Source organism: Pseudopipra pipra, chromosome 19 (assembly GCF_036250125.1).
Source record: "Pseudopipra pipra isolate bDixPip1 chromosome 19, bDixPip1.hap1, whole genome shotgun sequence".
NCBI lineage: Eukaryota > Metazoa > Chordata > Aves > Passeriformes > Pipridae > Pseudopipra > Pseudopipra pipra.
Window position 1 is genome coordinate 6,843,194 of NC_087567.1, and position 15,077 is coordinate 6,858,270.

Consider the following 15,077-nt stretch of genomic DNA (forward strand, 5'->3'; position numbering starts at 1 on the left):
GGGAAATGAAGCAGCTAAACAGTAGGCAATACGATATTGTATTAAAAGGAAAACTTGAAGTTTTTTCCCCACGCTTGACATAGCTTTCTTACAGAAGGTCTTTAGTTGTATTCCTGAAGTAAGGAACTAACAGTGGAGAGTTCAGCTGATAAATGAGCTTCTTGCAACATAATTTGTTACTGTAGTTGCATTATGTATGCTAGGAACTCTTAAACACTTAATGTTGATATTAAACCATTAATGCTACATCATTGCTTCTAAAGCCAGTCATGGTCAATGGTGATGTTTTTGTAGAGTTAAGATGACAGCTAACAACTGGGCCAATGTATAGGAGTGGTAAACAAAATGCTCATAATGCTGTCTAATCGTCTGTTCTCCCAAAATTTTGCATTATAGGACTACTACGTGAAGAGTCTGCGAAGACAGTGGAAGACAGCTTAAACTGAAGATCTGCTTTAAAATGAGGTGAAAGAAAGCTGTAGTGGCGTAGAAAAATATAAAGTTGAGTTAGAATTTTTTTTTATAAAATTTAATTCAGGACTGGTGTTTCCTCCCAGAGTTCAGAAAGATGTGTTGATAATAGCACATATGCTACTGAGAATATAAGTCCTGTATACTTTTTTTTTCTTTTAAGACTTTTTAAGATAAGAAACCAACATAACCTGAACACATGGCTTGCTCAGTGTTTAATTGCAAGTTTTCATTCTCGGACTTTAAAACACAGGAATAAATGTTTAGTATTTGTGTGAATCGAACTAAAATGAAATCCCATTTTTACAACTAAGCTATTCCTAGCTTCTTGATATACGAGAAATGGAAATAAAATATCTTTGAATTTCTGTTACAAATTTGATTGTCTCTGTCATTGAACGTTTAATATTAAATAAGTTTCTTTCCTAATAAATCTACTCATGTCTTCAAGCTTAGTCCATTAATTTGGATGCTTAGTTATTCTGTGCTGTTTGTGGGTTTGGAATTTTTTGGTGCCATCAGTATTTAATTTCAAGGTCACTTTGTCAGCAGTTAGATGCTGGTGGGTTCAGTGTCCCCTAAAAAGTGCAGCTTATGCTGCAGTTGGTTAAATTATAGAAATCGTGCAATAAAAGTGTAGGTATTAAGTCTTTATAAAAGCAGTTCAGCTTTGAAGGCCTTATCAGGAAGATGCCAGTGCTGGGACTGGCCATGACACTGCCCCATATTTGCTTTGCAGTATTCATTTGGGATATTAATTTATGCAGTTGGTAAGCACAGTCTGAATGTCAGAACAGATACAGGGGAAGGGAGATGTGCCTTATGCTTCCGTGTGAAGCTGTAGTGCAAGCAGGAGTAAAAGAACTGCAGCCTGTACTAGTCAGTGCTGTGGCTGCAAGGCATTGAATTTACATTGTTTTAAAAAAGCTCTGTCCTTCCCATTAGTATTCAGGACATGACTGTCCCTGTAACCGAAGTCAGACACGGACAGAGCACCATTGTGACTTGCTTGTGCTGATTGTGGTGTGCCTTGTGTGGCCTGTGTGTGTGCAAGTGCACTCAGAGTCTGCATGTTGGTCCCTCTGGTGAGTAGTGCTGGGGTTTAGATGAGGGGATGATACCACTTCCATTTTTGACTTTTATTGTTCTAAAGCGGGTATGCATGCAGGGGGGCACAGGGCATTGAGCCTGGGTGTGGTGGGGGTTTTGGAAAAAATAATGAAAGTGGGAGCAAGTAAAATTATTACCAAGTTCTAATTGCAGACACCTTTCTTCTGAAACTTGTGTTACAAGATTCAGCCACTTCTTTCAGTGGCAAAAATGTTCATCTTGCACCTTTTCCTACATGTTTGTTACAGGACTTATATGTCCCCTTATTTAGCAGAAGTAAAAATGATAAAATGGGGTACCTTGTAGTAAATTAGGCTGGGATTCAGATTCTGACATGTCTGATAGTGGAGTCTTTAGTGCTTTGAAGATGAAGGAAAATTCTGTTTTGCAGAGCATAGAAAACCCAGTGCCTTTCTAATAACTGTCTCCAGATTTGACTGTATGAACATCTCCACCAGAAGTTCATCATTGTGAGAAGTATCTTCAAAGCTCAAGCCCAGGATAAATACCATCCCAGATTTTCTAGGAATGCTAAGCAAAATGCAAGTAGGTCCTTTTTAAAGTAAGCACCTCTTATGTGCTTTTTCTATACTGTTTTTGACAACCTAATAGTCTTTTATTGGGTGTTAAAAATGTACTGGCCTGTGATTTTTCAAAGTTGTGTTAAAATTTTAGGAGTGTCCTGTCCACTCTAAAGTGACCCCCCCACATCCTACCCCCACCCCAAAAATGAAGAGATTGAGGTACTTGAAACAACTGATACTTTATTGTAAGTGAAGAGTAGCAATGTCAGTTCAGTACAAGTTTGTAGTGCAAACAAAAGCAGTCCTTGGAAGAACGGTAAGTTTTGTAAACTTAGTCTCAGTTGTCATACCAACAGTTATTGTTCAAAGAAAAAGACCCAACAAAAAACAGTTAACATAATTAGTGTGCCTCTGAGTTTATCAAACTGCATAAAACATACAAAAATATTTCTCTGAATGCATAGACTTATTACTGTTGTTGTTACAGTTAGATCATGATTAAAGTCTTAACACATTAACAGTTATTCTTGGTGGAAACTAGAGCAAATAAAGCTTTTTTAAACCAGCTGCTCCTATAGCAGAATGTTCAGTAGTTAGTGGAGACAGTCCTTACACTGACTTCCTAAACAAAGGAACTGGAAATTAGATACTCATATTAATTTAGAGCCATTTAACCACTACTGTTTTTCAAACAGTTATTGCACATAATCTGAGCTACCTCCAAGCTATGCTGGAAAGATAAATACACAATTGTTAAAACCTCCTTTCCTGTCCTACAAGAAAAACAAAGTGGGAGCCCTAGTTAGGAAATTTTACTTCATACTGTGTCACAGTCTTGAGCTTCCCAGGAGTTGAATCTGGCATTAAAGTAGCTCAGCTCCTGGCTGGAGAAGGGCCAGGATTGAGAGTGGAGAGTTAGCAGGGTTGAGGTGATAAGATGTATATGGGCATGTGGGGAAGAGGATGATAATTATTTTCAATACAGTAAGAAGGAATTTTAAGCCTAAGTAACTTGGTGAAATCCTGAACCCGTAGTCTCTGCTGGCAGAATGGGTTTCTGTGTTCTCCTGGCATGCAGCAGACTTACACACCGGGCTTGGGGAGCTCCTTGGGAGTAAAGCAGGACACTGGGAGGGTCCAGCCATGCTGCTCCTACCAAAACATGGTGCTGGTACTATTTATAGTCTGACTGTCAACATTGCAGTGCAGATCAACAACAACAAATACAGCACCAGCTGTGCAGCTCTGCTCTAGTGCAGTTTCATAAAGCAGAGAGGGAAAGAAAATCAATACAGCTGGGCAGGGGGGAAGAAAAATCAGCTCAGGCTAAAAAAAGTCCCTCGTGCCTCCACCCACCTCAGGACCCCGTTAAGGTTTTGGTGCAAAGGTCAGCATCGTAGTTTTTGGTACAAAACGAAAAGCCTCCAAAAGTGTAGCTTTGCAGGCTGCCATGTTAACAGGAAAAGCTCCAGCCTGTTTATGCTCCAGCAATGCTGCGGCTTAAATACTTTGTTCAACCCACAGATGGATGTTAACTGAAAAAAAGCAAGAGTAGACTGTACATTGTGTAAAGTGAAGGTTAGTTACTTGCTTGTGCTGTGTTTCCCACTCAGTCTGGCTCTCAAGAGCTGGTTTGCTCCCTCCAGCTGTGATCCCTCACAGGGACACTTGTGCTTCACCTGCTCCTCAAACAGCAGAAACCACCACACACCCTGTAACTGCTGAATGAGGGTGGGCCACAAAGAGCCTACCTGACTGCACAGGACTGACACCTGGTGTGAGCAGTGCCTTGCTCACAGGGGTTGGAAAGGAAATAAAACCATGGACACAGACTGGGGGTCTGCTCCCTATCTCCTGAAGCATAAGGGCTTTCTCTTGAAAGGGCACTTCAGCTTGTTTTGTGACTTAATTAAGGAGCATTTAAGAGAGGCTTCTGTATTATTTGGTGGAGGGATGCCATCACTTAAGGTACAATATTCTCACATGGGAAAGAAACATTTAAATGTGGGCACACTCCATTTACTTTCAGCCCAGTGAAAGTGTTTTCTCCTGTCACTTCAGAGCATTAAGATTTCTAGGTAACCCATCTGAGTCTTTGGGAAGGGGCAAGAGATTAAGGACTTGCACATTTTACATTTTTAGGGAGAAACTGTTCATTGTCTGCTAGATACCCTCTGACGTTTAACTTAACCAGGAACTTTAAAATATATATATCTATACACACACACAGAGACACATAATTTCCTGAATCTCCTTTCCCTGACTCTTATTTGGTCAGAGCGGGTATACTCAACATACTTTTCTTAACAGTAATTATGTCTTTCCTGCCCTCTCCTGCCAAATACAACCAATAAAATTCCTCGAAATACATTGGAAGCATATGATTTTTAGTAGACAAATGAGGTATCCCTTAGCTGAATACAGTATCAAGTAAAAAAATAAAAGCAAAGGGGTTATTAAATAGAAAATATAAACTATTAGTTAAAATAGTAACCCTAACAATAACTTAAGGTTTTACACACACTCAACTCACTGCCTTCCAAAGGCAGCAGCCTGTCATTCCCAGGTGTTCACATTCCAGATGCAGCTCCAAGAGTCAGTAAGTCAGCTTGGATGCTCTGCTGTTGTAGCACGGCCTCTCTGTCAGAGCGGCTGCAGCGTTTCGGAAAGGAGAGCTCTCACTTTTCACAAGAACTAATTCCAGCTCTTGGAAGTCCTGGAGTCTGGCAACATCCTTGTCCTTTTAAAGAACAGACAGAATGACACATTACTCCTAAAAATAGCTGGTTGTTATTATTTATAAAATAGCTAAAGTAAAAACTAAAATTTCGGGGAGGTTACGCCTGATGAGAGGAATAAATAATGAGAGGGGAAAAAAATCCTACCAGCATACCTTCTTTCTTTCAAAGAAGACTTGTTTGTTTTTTCTCCTTAAAATGTACATTTTCTTCTTGAACCTCATTATGATTTGCCAGTGTTTGTGTGTGTCACTCACCTAAGAGTTGTGATCAAGCTCATTTACAGACCTCCCAAACCGATATTTTTGGAACAGAAGAGCATGTTCATTTGTTAACAGCATATCTTTAAATTATTCATATGCCAATTTGTGGAGGTTATTTCCCCTTACTGTTTGTTCTTTTTAGGCAAGCAGATGCTGACGTAGTAACATAGCAATTATGTTAAAAGCACCCTAATGCACTGCTTCTGATACATTTTAAAAAAGTCAGTAATAGTTTCATGTGCTTTAGGAGCTGGAATACTCTGCCTGTTTTGACAATGTTTTTAAGTAAGTTACGATGAAGTTTTAAGAAAAGCCCAACATCCTTTTGAATTTGTGAGCTGAAGTCAGTTTTTGATTTTTAACAAAGGTGACATTTTACCCATCTTTTTACAAAAATACCTTCTCTGATATCTGCAAAGTGCAAAGTCAAGTTAATCTCTGATTTCAATTCTTACCTTTCTTACTAATGTATTGGGGAGTTTTCTGATCTTCTCTACTTGTTCTGGATTAACACCCAATTCACAGCAGCTCACTCTGAGCAGATCTTGGTAGGTCAGTTCTTGTCTGTCCAGTTCAATCTCAATGAAGTCATTGTCTCTGAGGTTCTGGACTCTCACCTTAAGCACAAGTTCTGACAGAAAGGATTAAAAGGTGGTTTTTTTTTTAAAAGCAACAAACCAACCACAAAGGGCAACACTACAGTAATTTACCATTATCTTTTGTATTCAGGTTTTATAATGCAATCCCTATGATCTCACTAAGAAACACTGTGAGTTAATAGAAGCTTCCAGCAAAAATACACAGGGGAACCATGTTTACACTGTTTAAACTCTCATCCATCCAGTCATGAAGTCAAGTTGTTACCAAACTACCAGAGCTGCCTTTGACTTTATATCATATAGTGCAGAATTTAATTTTTCACGTTACTTGGACTGATCTTTTATTGGTTTGCAAAGTATTACTGTGGTTAAAATACAGGCATCACAGCAGCAGAGCAGGAGAAAAAATTCAGGGTACTTTTGCCCACAGAACTCAACATCTCTGCCTCTGTTCTCCTTGAGTCTGAAGTGGAATTAACACTATTCACCCAGTAACAAAACCATGGCCCACACTGGGATAGAAGGGCAGTAAACAGCCCCTCCTTACCTTGCATGCTGTAGGGGAAGGTCCCAGTGAAGAAGAAGGGCTGGAAGGCTGGGGTGGGGCTGGTCACTGAAGTGTGGGGCTGCAGAGGCCCAGCCTGGCCAGGTGCTCCTGGGGAGCAGAGCCCTGTGCTGGGGGGCATGGCCGGGGGGCACACGGGACCGTTGGGCACCGCTGGGCTGGCGTGTGCCGGGGCTGTGCCGGCGGTGGGCACGGGGGGCGGCGGGGCCATGGCGTCCAGCGCGGGGGAATCCTCTTGGCTGCTGCATGGCGAGGGTGTGCATACGCTGTCGACCTGAGTTGTTGATGGACAAGGGCTGGTTTCGCACTGGGAAGCAGAAGAGATGGAAGCACTTTCATTCTGGGATTCTGCCAAGCTGCCTGGAATGCTTTCTTCGGTGTAAACGTAAGGGAATGGTGGGTTGGCCAAGTAGTTTGCAACAATTGGCAAATTTAAATCCTTCACTCCTTGGCATTCAGTTTCTTCCTCTACTAATGAAGTTCGAAAATGGGAAGTAGGGGACGGGGAGAGAAAATAAACCATCATGTTACTGGACAGATCTTTCTCATCTTGAATAGTTTTCTTGTGTCTTAAAACTACATTGCATTCCGAGGTCATCAAAGGATGATAGAAATGTACCATTAGCATGAAATACCTGGGAGGCAAGTAGCTGTAAAGTTGAAAGAAAAACCTAGAAATGTCTACAGTGTATCCTGTGTTTTAAAAACAAAGTGGGGGGAAAAAAATAACCATTGAAAGACATGTAATTTCTAGCAGTGTTATTCCAGTGCTTTCAAAGGAATTCTATGACCAGTAGTTCTTTATTAAATCTCATTTTACAATGCTTTAATAGCACTGCTGTAAATAGTTTACTATGACCCAGGCCAGCAAATTCAACCCAGTATTTCTTCAGGCAAGTGACTACTTGCTGTAATACCCAAACAAACTTTTCTCTTGCTTAAAACACTACAGTAAGTGGCATTCCTGCCTGACTGAGGATTACAGGACATTAATAGTAATGTCAAAGCAGTTTAGAAAGATCAGCTTAATAGCACAACACTCCCAGAATAAAAACTAGGAGAATCTAAGTGATATGTGTTTATTCCCTAGGAAATACATTAAAGCTTAACAGACAGAAAATTACAGCAGCTCTGAACAGGGTTCATCCTCATGTGCTTGACAGTAGATGGTAAAAACAATGTGAGTCATTTGCCACAAACTAAGCCCAAGAGATGAGCACCTTTCCCAAAAGAAAACAAAGGTATCGTGCAAAGAACATGTCATTCCTTGAGTGGTGACTGTCGAAACCTGAGTCACGATTTAGCTGCAACTTCATTTAAGATAACCCTACAGTGTTGATGTAAGAGCAGATCACTGTAGAGGGCAATTTAAGTGCAATTAGCAGAAGACAGAACATCAACATTTCCAAAGGTGAAGCACTTAAAAATTTTAATCTGGAGCACAGTACCTAAATTCTGATTGGCAACAGACACTGGTGGCGTTCAGGAGTGTCACAGGCATCTAACTGGGGTTGCTCTGCATATGAAAGGTGTAGATGGCAGAATTATGGGGCAAAAATTAATCATGCTGCAAGTTGCAGTATAACAACATGCTCAGAAGCCGTAACTTCTGGAATGATGCATTTGTTTTGAAAGGATTTGTAATTTTCGATTATGGTCAGACAACAGGCAAATTGTACAGTTGTGAAAGCCTCCTGCATGTTAGCTTCTGCTTAGTGACAGCAAACAGGACTGCAGCAGCACATTTACCAAAGCATACAGCTCTTCCATCCCTTGGTGACACAACTCGGAATACAAAGCCTTCCTACCTGAAATCCCCATGTCTATTTGCCCAAGTATGAATTTGAGTTAAAAATCACTTATCTAATGAGATACAATGGTCCCAGCCAAAGTTTTGCCAATCCACTGCCTCAGATGAAAGCACTAAATACACTTTAGTGTTCAGACCAAGAATTCTAGATGACTTCAAAGACAGGAATGGTACCTCCCAAAATCTTCCGGATGTCTGGTTTTGATGTTAACTGTGCAGCCAGCTCTCCTCTGGCAGTGAGGATCTGCTTATCCGCCCCAGCCTCCAGCAGGCAGGACACCACCTGAGCATGGTTCCGCTTACAGGCCCAGTGCAGGCAGGTCCTGCGGGAAGGAAAGAGAGGAGTTGGGATGCATGGCAAGCAAGTCCTACTTCACCTGAGCTGTGTGTAAAGTGAGGATAACTGGGAATAAAGTTTCCTTCACTGCGTCGCTTTTTAAAGTCCTGAATCTACTGTAAGTTGTGTGGGGCAGGGCCCTCCTTTGCTTTCCTATGGCACGGAGTGACTCCCACCGCTGTCCCCACCGCTGTCCCAGGTTGGCACCAGCGATTGGAAGAGGTCCTTGGGCAAACACGCAGTGACAGGTGGAAGGAGGGCGGCCTGCTTTTATCGTGATCCTCTTTAGAAGTAAATCTCCGAGCCTCCCGAGATTAGCTTTTCCTTTTTTGTAAATAGGGAAACTAAGAAACAGAAGAGCTGCGACCCCCCAGGCCGCTCCCCCCACTCATGGATGGGCGCCCGAGTGCCGTGCGGGGCGCCCCGAGTCCAACCACCGCCAACACCCCGCAGGGAACGGCAGCGGGGAGAGGAGCCGAGCCCGGCAGCGACCCCGGCCCGCCCCGCGTCCCCCGCAGCCCCTCACCAGCCGTTGATCTCGTTGCGGGAGTCGATGTCCGCCCCCGCGCCCAGCAGCCGCCGCACCTCCGCCACGTCCCCCAGCGCCGCCGCCTCCCGCAGCCGCTCCTCCAGCTCCCGCGCCTCCGCCGCGCCGCTCATGGCCGGGGCCGGGCTCGCCGGGCAGGGCCCCCCTCGGCCCCTCCCCGCCGCTCCGGAGCCCGTCGGGAGGGGCCGGGCGGTTCCTCAGCGCCGCTGCCCCGCCGGGCCCGGCCCGCCCCGGGCCCCCGCTCCGGCCCTCGCGGCCGCCGCCATCTTGAGCCCGGGGCGGGCGGGGAGCGCCGGCGCTGCCCCGGCCGGGGGGGAACGGCCCTGATGTGGAACATTGTGTCCCGTTCTGGGCTCCTCCGTACAAAAAAAGGCAACGAGCTACTGCAGAGGGTCCAGCGGAGGCCGCAAAGATGATGAGGGGTCTGGAGCATCTCTGACGAGGAGAGACTGTGGGAGCTGGGCCTGGTTAGTCTGGAGGAAACTGAGAGAGGATCTCATGAATGCAGATAAATATCTCCAAGGCGGGTGTCAGAGGACAGTGCCAGACTTTTCAGTGGTGCTCAGCAACAGGACGAGAAGCAATGGCCATAAACTAAAATGCAAGAAGTTCCACCTTAACACGAAGACAAACTTCTTTCCATGGAAGGTGGCAAAGCCCTGGAACAGCTGCCCAGGGAGGGTGTGGAGTCTCCTCCTCTGGAGACATTCTAAACTCGCCTGGATGCGTTCCTGTGTCACCTGCTCCAGGTGACCCTGCCCTGGCAGGGGGTTGGACTGGATGATCGCCAGTGTTTCCTTCCAACTCAGTGATTCTGTGATTCTGTGTGACCCCTCCGGGCGCTGGGGTGGGATCCTGGACAGGGTGAAAAGCCCAAAACGGGAGCATTTCCTCTGACAGGCTCATCCCACCCTCACTCACCACCCTGAGACCTGTGTGGAGGCTTGAGGGGAGGAAGATCATGGGGAGAGGGAGAAAGCTGTGAGTCAAAACTGCCTGCCCGGCAAAGGCACATCACAGAGTAGTTCAGGTTGGAAAAGACCTCTAAGATCATCGAGTGCAACCATTCATCCATCACACTGGCCTTGCCCTCTTCAGGGTGTTTTTGACTGGCAGCCTGCCTCCTGCCTTTGAGCTGTGAGGCTGCCATGGGCTGGGGCAGGAAGGTACCACAAGGATGGGTCCAAATCCCTGGGCCAGGAGTGAAATCCACCAGGGTTTTTTCCCCCAGACATTTCCAGCCCTGGCACCTCCAATTCCCAATCATCTCCTCACCAGCACATTGCTCACACTCTTAATTAAATCACTGCAACCTGTGTTGGGGAGCTAATTTAACTCCAGGCTTTCTGCTTTGGCATCAGCGTCTGCCACCAAGGAGAAATTTGCACTAAGCTATTTGGTCTTTTTATTTCATTGCTTCTCTTTTATTGCTTAATTTTTTTATTAGTGACATTATTTTTAACCTACCGTTTAATTTTGGACTTGAGTTGCTGTTCCTTTGGTCTGCTGTTCCTGCTCTGGCAGTTGTGGCAATTAGGTTGTGGTAATGCCTGCAGCATTACCTTCCAAACAGTTCCCAAATATCTATCCATATAAATGAAGCTTCAAAACACAGTCATCTTCCTTTTAATCAGTCAGGAGAGACAGAGGCCCACAGGCCAGACATTTCTGTTTCTCTAAGAGAGAAGCATCCCTGCAAACTGCCCTTGGGAAGGCTGGAGGGGCAAGCCAGTGATGACATTTTTAGCTACCGTGGCAAAGGTTACATGGTGACTCAGTGGTAAGTTTTTCACACCAGATCACATGCTGGTCATCCCATGCAACAGGCTGCAACACGCTGGGCAAAAATTTTGCCCAGCTCATACCATAAGACTCAACCAACTGTAGGAGAAACAACTGGATTTAGAGAATGTTTTGCAAACAACATTTACCCAGCAACAGCCTTGAATTCCAATCTCCGAGACCTGGAAGACCAGCCTTCAACTGGACACTGCTGTTACCCGAATATTTTACTTTTAACTTGCTTCCTTTTTCAGTAAAAGCGTCTTAAATGATCACTTTTTAACCCACAATTCCTTTTGTCTGTTTTCAGCATCTGTGGCACAAAGCTGTAAAACAAAGACAAGGCACACAAAAGTGGAGACCTGGGGATACATTACAGGGAGCAGGACACTCTCTTGCACACTGTAAAAGCTTTAAATCCCAATTTTTTACATCTGGAAAAATCCAGTAGGATAAGGTGGCAAAAGAGTCTTTTCTGTTGTCATATAAGACAACACTCAGGTGGGGAAAAGCTATTTGGGTGGCAAAGTGCAAAAATAGGCCCAAAACCAGAAACAGCATTCCTAGTTCTCCAGTACTGCTGCCACTAGATGTCATGGTGGAACAGCAAGAGGAGCCCGGAGTGTGGCTTTGTGCTTCTTGCTATAATGGTAAAATGCCTTTAAATTTGTCTGGGCACATCCATAGTGTCTCCATACAGCTTTGATCCTGCGGATTTCAAAGCTCCGTGTGGTGCAAAGGGACATTATGCAACATTTCCACACAGGCGCAGGGGAGCCGGTGCAGGGAGCTGGTTTCTGGGGGGTTATGGGCTTTTTCTCTTTTTTTTTTTTTTTTTCCCCTCTGCTTGATCTCCTCTCTCGAGGCCACACAGGGCTTTTAAGGACTCGAAGCCGGCGGGTGATGCACTGAGATGCTCTCTCTCACGCTCTCTTGGGATGAGTATCCTACTCTGCCGTGCCTGTGCCAAGCCCTGTTAAATGCAGCTCGGGCTCACCATTGCTTAGTTACACAATGTACTTCTCCCCGGAGTCATGAGATCTCCTCCTGCAAGGAAGGCTGTGTGGAAGAGGATTAGCAGCGAGTTCACTTGACTCAGAGCTCCCCACTGCCGCCATGAGCCCTCCTGCTCGTGCCCCACGCGTGGAGCCCCAGAGCCCCTCGCACGCATCGCCCCCTCCCCATTTACTGGCACAAGTGCTGCGCACACCAAATCCCAGCAGAGCCAAGAACTTGTCCTTTCCCTGCTCCTTTCCCATATGGCAGCTCGGTTTGTGCCCGTGCTGGCCAGGCCCCCACGGTGCTGTACCTGTGCAGGGCACACGTGCACACACCTCCCTGCCGAGAGCAGATCCTGCGTGGACCCAGATGCACCGAGGCAGGTGGTGGCTGAGGGTTGCCCATCCCCTTTGGAATCTGCTGGGAACCGCACACGGTGCTGTGCACTTATGGCTTGAGCAGCCGCTTTTCCTCCCAAACGCTAAATGCTTTTGGCCTTTGGTGGGAACACGCTGAGCTCTGAGCCACAGTGTGTGTGTGTGTGTGTGTGTGTAGCCCAGGCCAGTGATATTTTGTTTTGTTGTGATTCACAGGTGCTCGGTGCTCCCTGTGTGTTCCCCATCCGAGGGGAGCCTGAGGCATTGCCGGGAGTGCTGTGCACGCCTGGCACTGCAGAGCCTCCTCTTCCCTGTGACAGGCTTGGAGTAACCACAGGGGAGGCTTGGGCCATTCTTTGTCCTCAGAGCAAGTTTTCCAGATTTTATTGGTTAAGTTTTAATATGTGTCTTTTTGCAAGCTTCTGACTGCCCGAATCTCTGGATTGGTTCTTTTCTCCTTTTTTGGAGAAACCATGGTCTGTCTGTTTGCTATTTGCTCCTGTTTTTTTCCAGGCTTTGACAGTTTTTCATTCCCTTTGCATTTCAGGTTTCATTCCCCAAATAACTCCATTCTTCCCCATTTAACCAACTTCTCAGTCATTGAAAGTTATGATTAAACATGTTTTTAAGGGCTTAATTCCCAGTTACACAGTGATACTGACAGCTGCATGATCATATTTGAAACACCCAATCCCCACCCAACCCACCAAAATAATGTTTCTGGCAATTTAAACCAACTTGTGCACTTATTAGAAATAAGATTCAGGGATAGTCAGAAACCTTAAATATTATACTTAATGCACAGAGGGAGAGAGATTTAAAGCCACTATGGGATTAAGGCTCAAGGAAATGGAAGGACTGGTGGAGAATAAAGATGGAAGGAATTAAAAGTCAAGCCCAATATTCACCTAGATTTAAACTAATTTATGCTGCCCACTTTGGGCCTTTCAATGGGTGTTTGAAGGCAGAGGAGACAATTTCAGAGGAGGAAGTCAAAGTCACATGTGAGAAGCAGTTTATATTATACCAGTTTTTGTGCTGGCCCCCTGGAATTCCCTGTGTGAGGGTTTGTAGGTGAATTAGGTTAAATTGAAAACTCCACACTGTCAAGTCTGAGCCTGTGTCACCCCACACTCACTTCATGCCCATGGGAAGAAACACACAGCACGAAGGCTGATTCATCTCATTCTGGGACAGGCATCTAAAATAGCACAGCCAGATCATCCTCTGGAGATGCCTCTTGTGTTCTACCTGCTGTCAAAGGATCCGAAGGGAATGAGGTTTGAACCCGATCATTTCCAGCTGCCTACTGGCAGGCAAGATGAGCAGATGAAGGCAGGGTGGCTGGGGCTCTACACAACTCAAGAATAGTTCCTCTATTCTTAATGAGATAAATACACCATTCCAGTTAATTCCAGAGTTTCAGGGAACTCAAACATGATCTGTGTTTTGACCGTAAATTACAGCTTTTTCACCAAATCACCAGGTGTGGATTGCAACACTGATAGTGGTACAGAGGGCTGGAATTTAGGACAGGTCTTAGCCCCCTGGAACATCCCTGAATCACAGTGCAACTGGCTATCTCGTGGGTTTTCAGCCCTGCTGAGCATCCTGCAGGGGCTCAAGGGCAGCAGAGGGCCTAAAAAAGAGACTTTTTAGCCAGTGTGAGCACACTCACATTCACACAGATGCACGTGCCTGAAGCATGGAGTGAAGTTTGATGGGGAGGGGTTGTAAAATGGCATTGATATTTGGGGGAATGGTGATCTCCAGAGGAAAGATCTGCTCAGGCAGCCAAATCCCTTTAGAAATCAGGCATAGTGTGTGGCTGTTTTTTTCTCAGTTGTTAATTTAACATTGTTCCTATTTGTAGAACAAATATATAATTTCTGAACAAACAAGTCAGGGAACTGGAACCTGAGGGGAGTGGTACATCAGCTCAGGGACTCATGGTTAAGAAGTCCAATAGATTTTGATAACAACTGAAAATTGTTCAGTGGATTAGTGTCTAAAGCCAGTTTGGCTTCAAGTAATGACAAGCCTGAACTGCAGTGCCGTGGATCCAAACTTCTCCCCTGAGGGTGGTTGTTGCTTGTGTTGGGGTTGCAGTAGGGCCCCCAGGTGTGACCCTGGTTCCCTCTGAGCTCAGAGAAACCCTAACCCAGACAACAGAGTGCACAAGGGGCTGCCTTTGCTTTCTCTCCAGACATCTGGCTGCATTCCTCTCTGCCCTGTAGTTCCTTCCTTTGCTCTGCTAATCCATGAAACAGGCTCATCCTGGGGATGAGGGGCAGATGTATGTAGTTGCCTGATTCCTGCATAGGGGCATGTCCTATTTAGGCATTTGGAGTCAAAAGGCTTCTTGGGATCTTGCCCCAGTTCATCTCCTGCAGGACTCCTGCGTGAAGTTCACAAGATGATGGGGATGGTTCACCTGCATGTCTAAGAAAAAAGAATTGCTTTGCCAAGACAAGGTCTGTATTTATTGCTGCAGGGATTTTTGCTTTAGAAGAAGCTGGGCCCGTGCAGGAGACCTGATCAGGGTGTCTGGATTCTCATTAGGCTGTGTTTTGGCCATCAGGGAGAAAGCCACAAAAGCAAATCATAACTGAGGGGCTGTGCCCTGTGCACCTCTTGTGGTCCTGAGACACGGCAAGTCAATTTGGAACACTCCATTGACCTGGCTGGGCTTTCAACCAGGCACTATACAATTCATCAGAGTAATTAGCAAAGCTGTAACTAAAGAGGTCTCCATGGAGATCGACAGCATCACCTCCCAGCTGGTACATTCTCTGCCTCCTATTCTAAATTTGTTCTCACTGTCTCCCTGGCTCTAGACCATAAGGTTAGTGAAATCTTCCAACATTTGTGACACATCAGAGCAGTGGAGAGAATGACAAAGGTGGTTGGGAGGGGGCTGAGAGAGAAATAACCTCGTTGGTGCCTCAAGGAAAG

General features: G+C 45.3%; 2 protein-coding genes and 1 long non-coding RNA gene across 9 annotated transcripts in view; 1 reads left to right on the top strand and 2 right to left on the bottom strand.

Annotated features, from left to right (window-relative positions):
• Nucleotides 1-926, top strand: part of LUC7L3 (LUC7 like 3 pre-mRNA splicing factor) — a 19,296-nt gene extending 18,370 nt beyond the window's left edge. For 4 of the 6 annotated variants that reach the window (XM_064675974.1, XM_064675975.1, XM_064675977.1 and 1 more), the window contains one exon: nt 1-926. This exon is cut by the window's left edge. Coding sequence is in view for 1 of the 6 variants with exons in the window: in XM_064675976.1 (XP_064532046.1) it covers nt 397-409 (13 nt within the window). In the remaining 5 variants the exon portion in view is untranslated. The other 2 variants (XM_064675978.1, XM_064675976.1) reach the window with 1 other exon arrangement.
• Nucleotides 927-2,325: 1,399 nt separating this feature from the next.
• LOC135424586 (ankyrin repeat domain-containing protein 40-like) lies at nt 2,326-9,224 on the bottom strand. 2 transcript variants are annotated; one of them, XM_064675982.1, is made up of 5 exons: nt 8,944-9,224; nt 8,255-8,403; nt 6,253-6,738; nt 5,562-5,737; nt 2,326-4,845 (listed from the first exon to the last, which is right to left on the bottom strand). In XM_064675982.1, exons 1-5 carry the CDS (start codon nt 9,075-9,077, stop codon nt 4,702-4,704), a joined length of 1,089 nt encoding a protein of 362 aa, XP_064532052.1. In that variant the 5' UTR covers nt 9,078-9,224; the 3' UTR covers nt 2,326-4,701. The 2 variants fall into 2 exon arrangements, with proteins under 2 accessions (XP_064532052.1, XP_064532051.1); XM_064675981.1 differs by having other exon boundaries at nt 6,253-6,741; nt 8,944-9,222.
• LOC135424590 (uncharacterized) lies at nt 7,334-8,248 on the bottom strand. The gene is made up of 2 exons (XR_010435272.1): nt 7,719-8,248; nt 7,334-7,624 (listed from the first exon to the last, which is right to left on the bottom strand). It is a non-coding gene; the product is annotated as an uncharacterized LOC135424590 (long non-coding RNA).
• Nucleotides 9,225-15,077: the final 5,853 nt, after the last annotated feature.

Excerpts from the sequence above, each read along its gene's own strand:
- LOC135424586 (XM_064675981.1), bottom strand. The coding sequence starts at position 9,077 with ATGAGCGGCGCGGCGGAGGCGCGGGAGCTGGAGGAGCGGCTGCGGGAG. Across the intron at positions 6,742-8,254 it reads CATCCGGAAGATTTTGGGAG|TAGAGGAAGAAACTGAATGC; the intron begins GTACCATTCCTG and ends GAACTTCATTAG. Across the intron at positions 4,846-5,561 it reads CCAATACATTAGTAAGAAAG|GACAAGGATGTTGCCAGACT; the intron begins GTAAGAATTGAA and ends GTTCTTTAAAAG.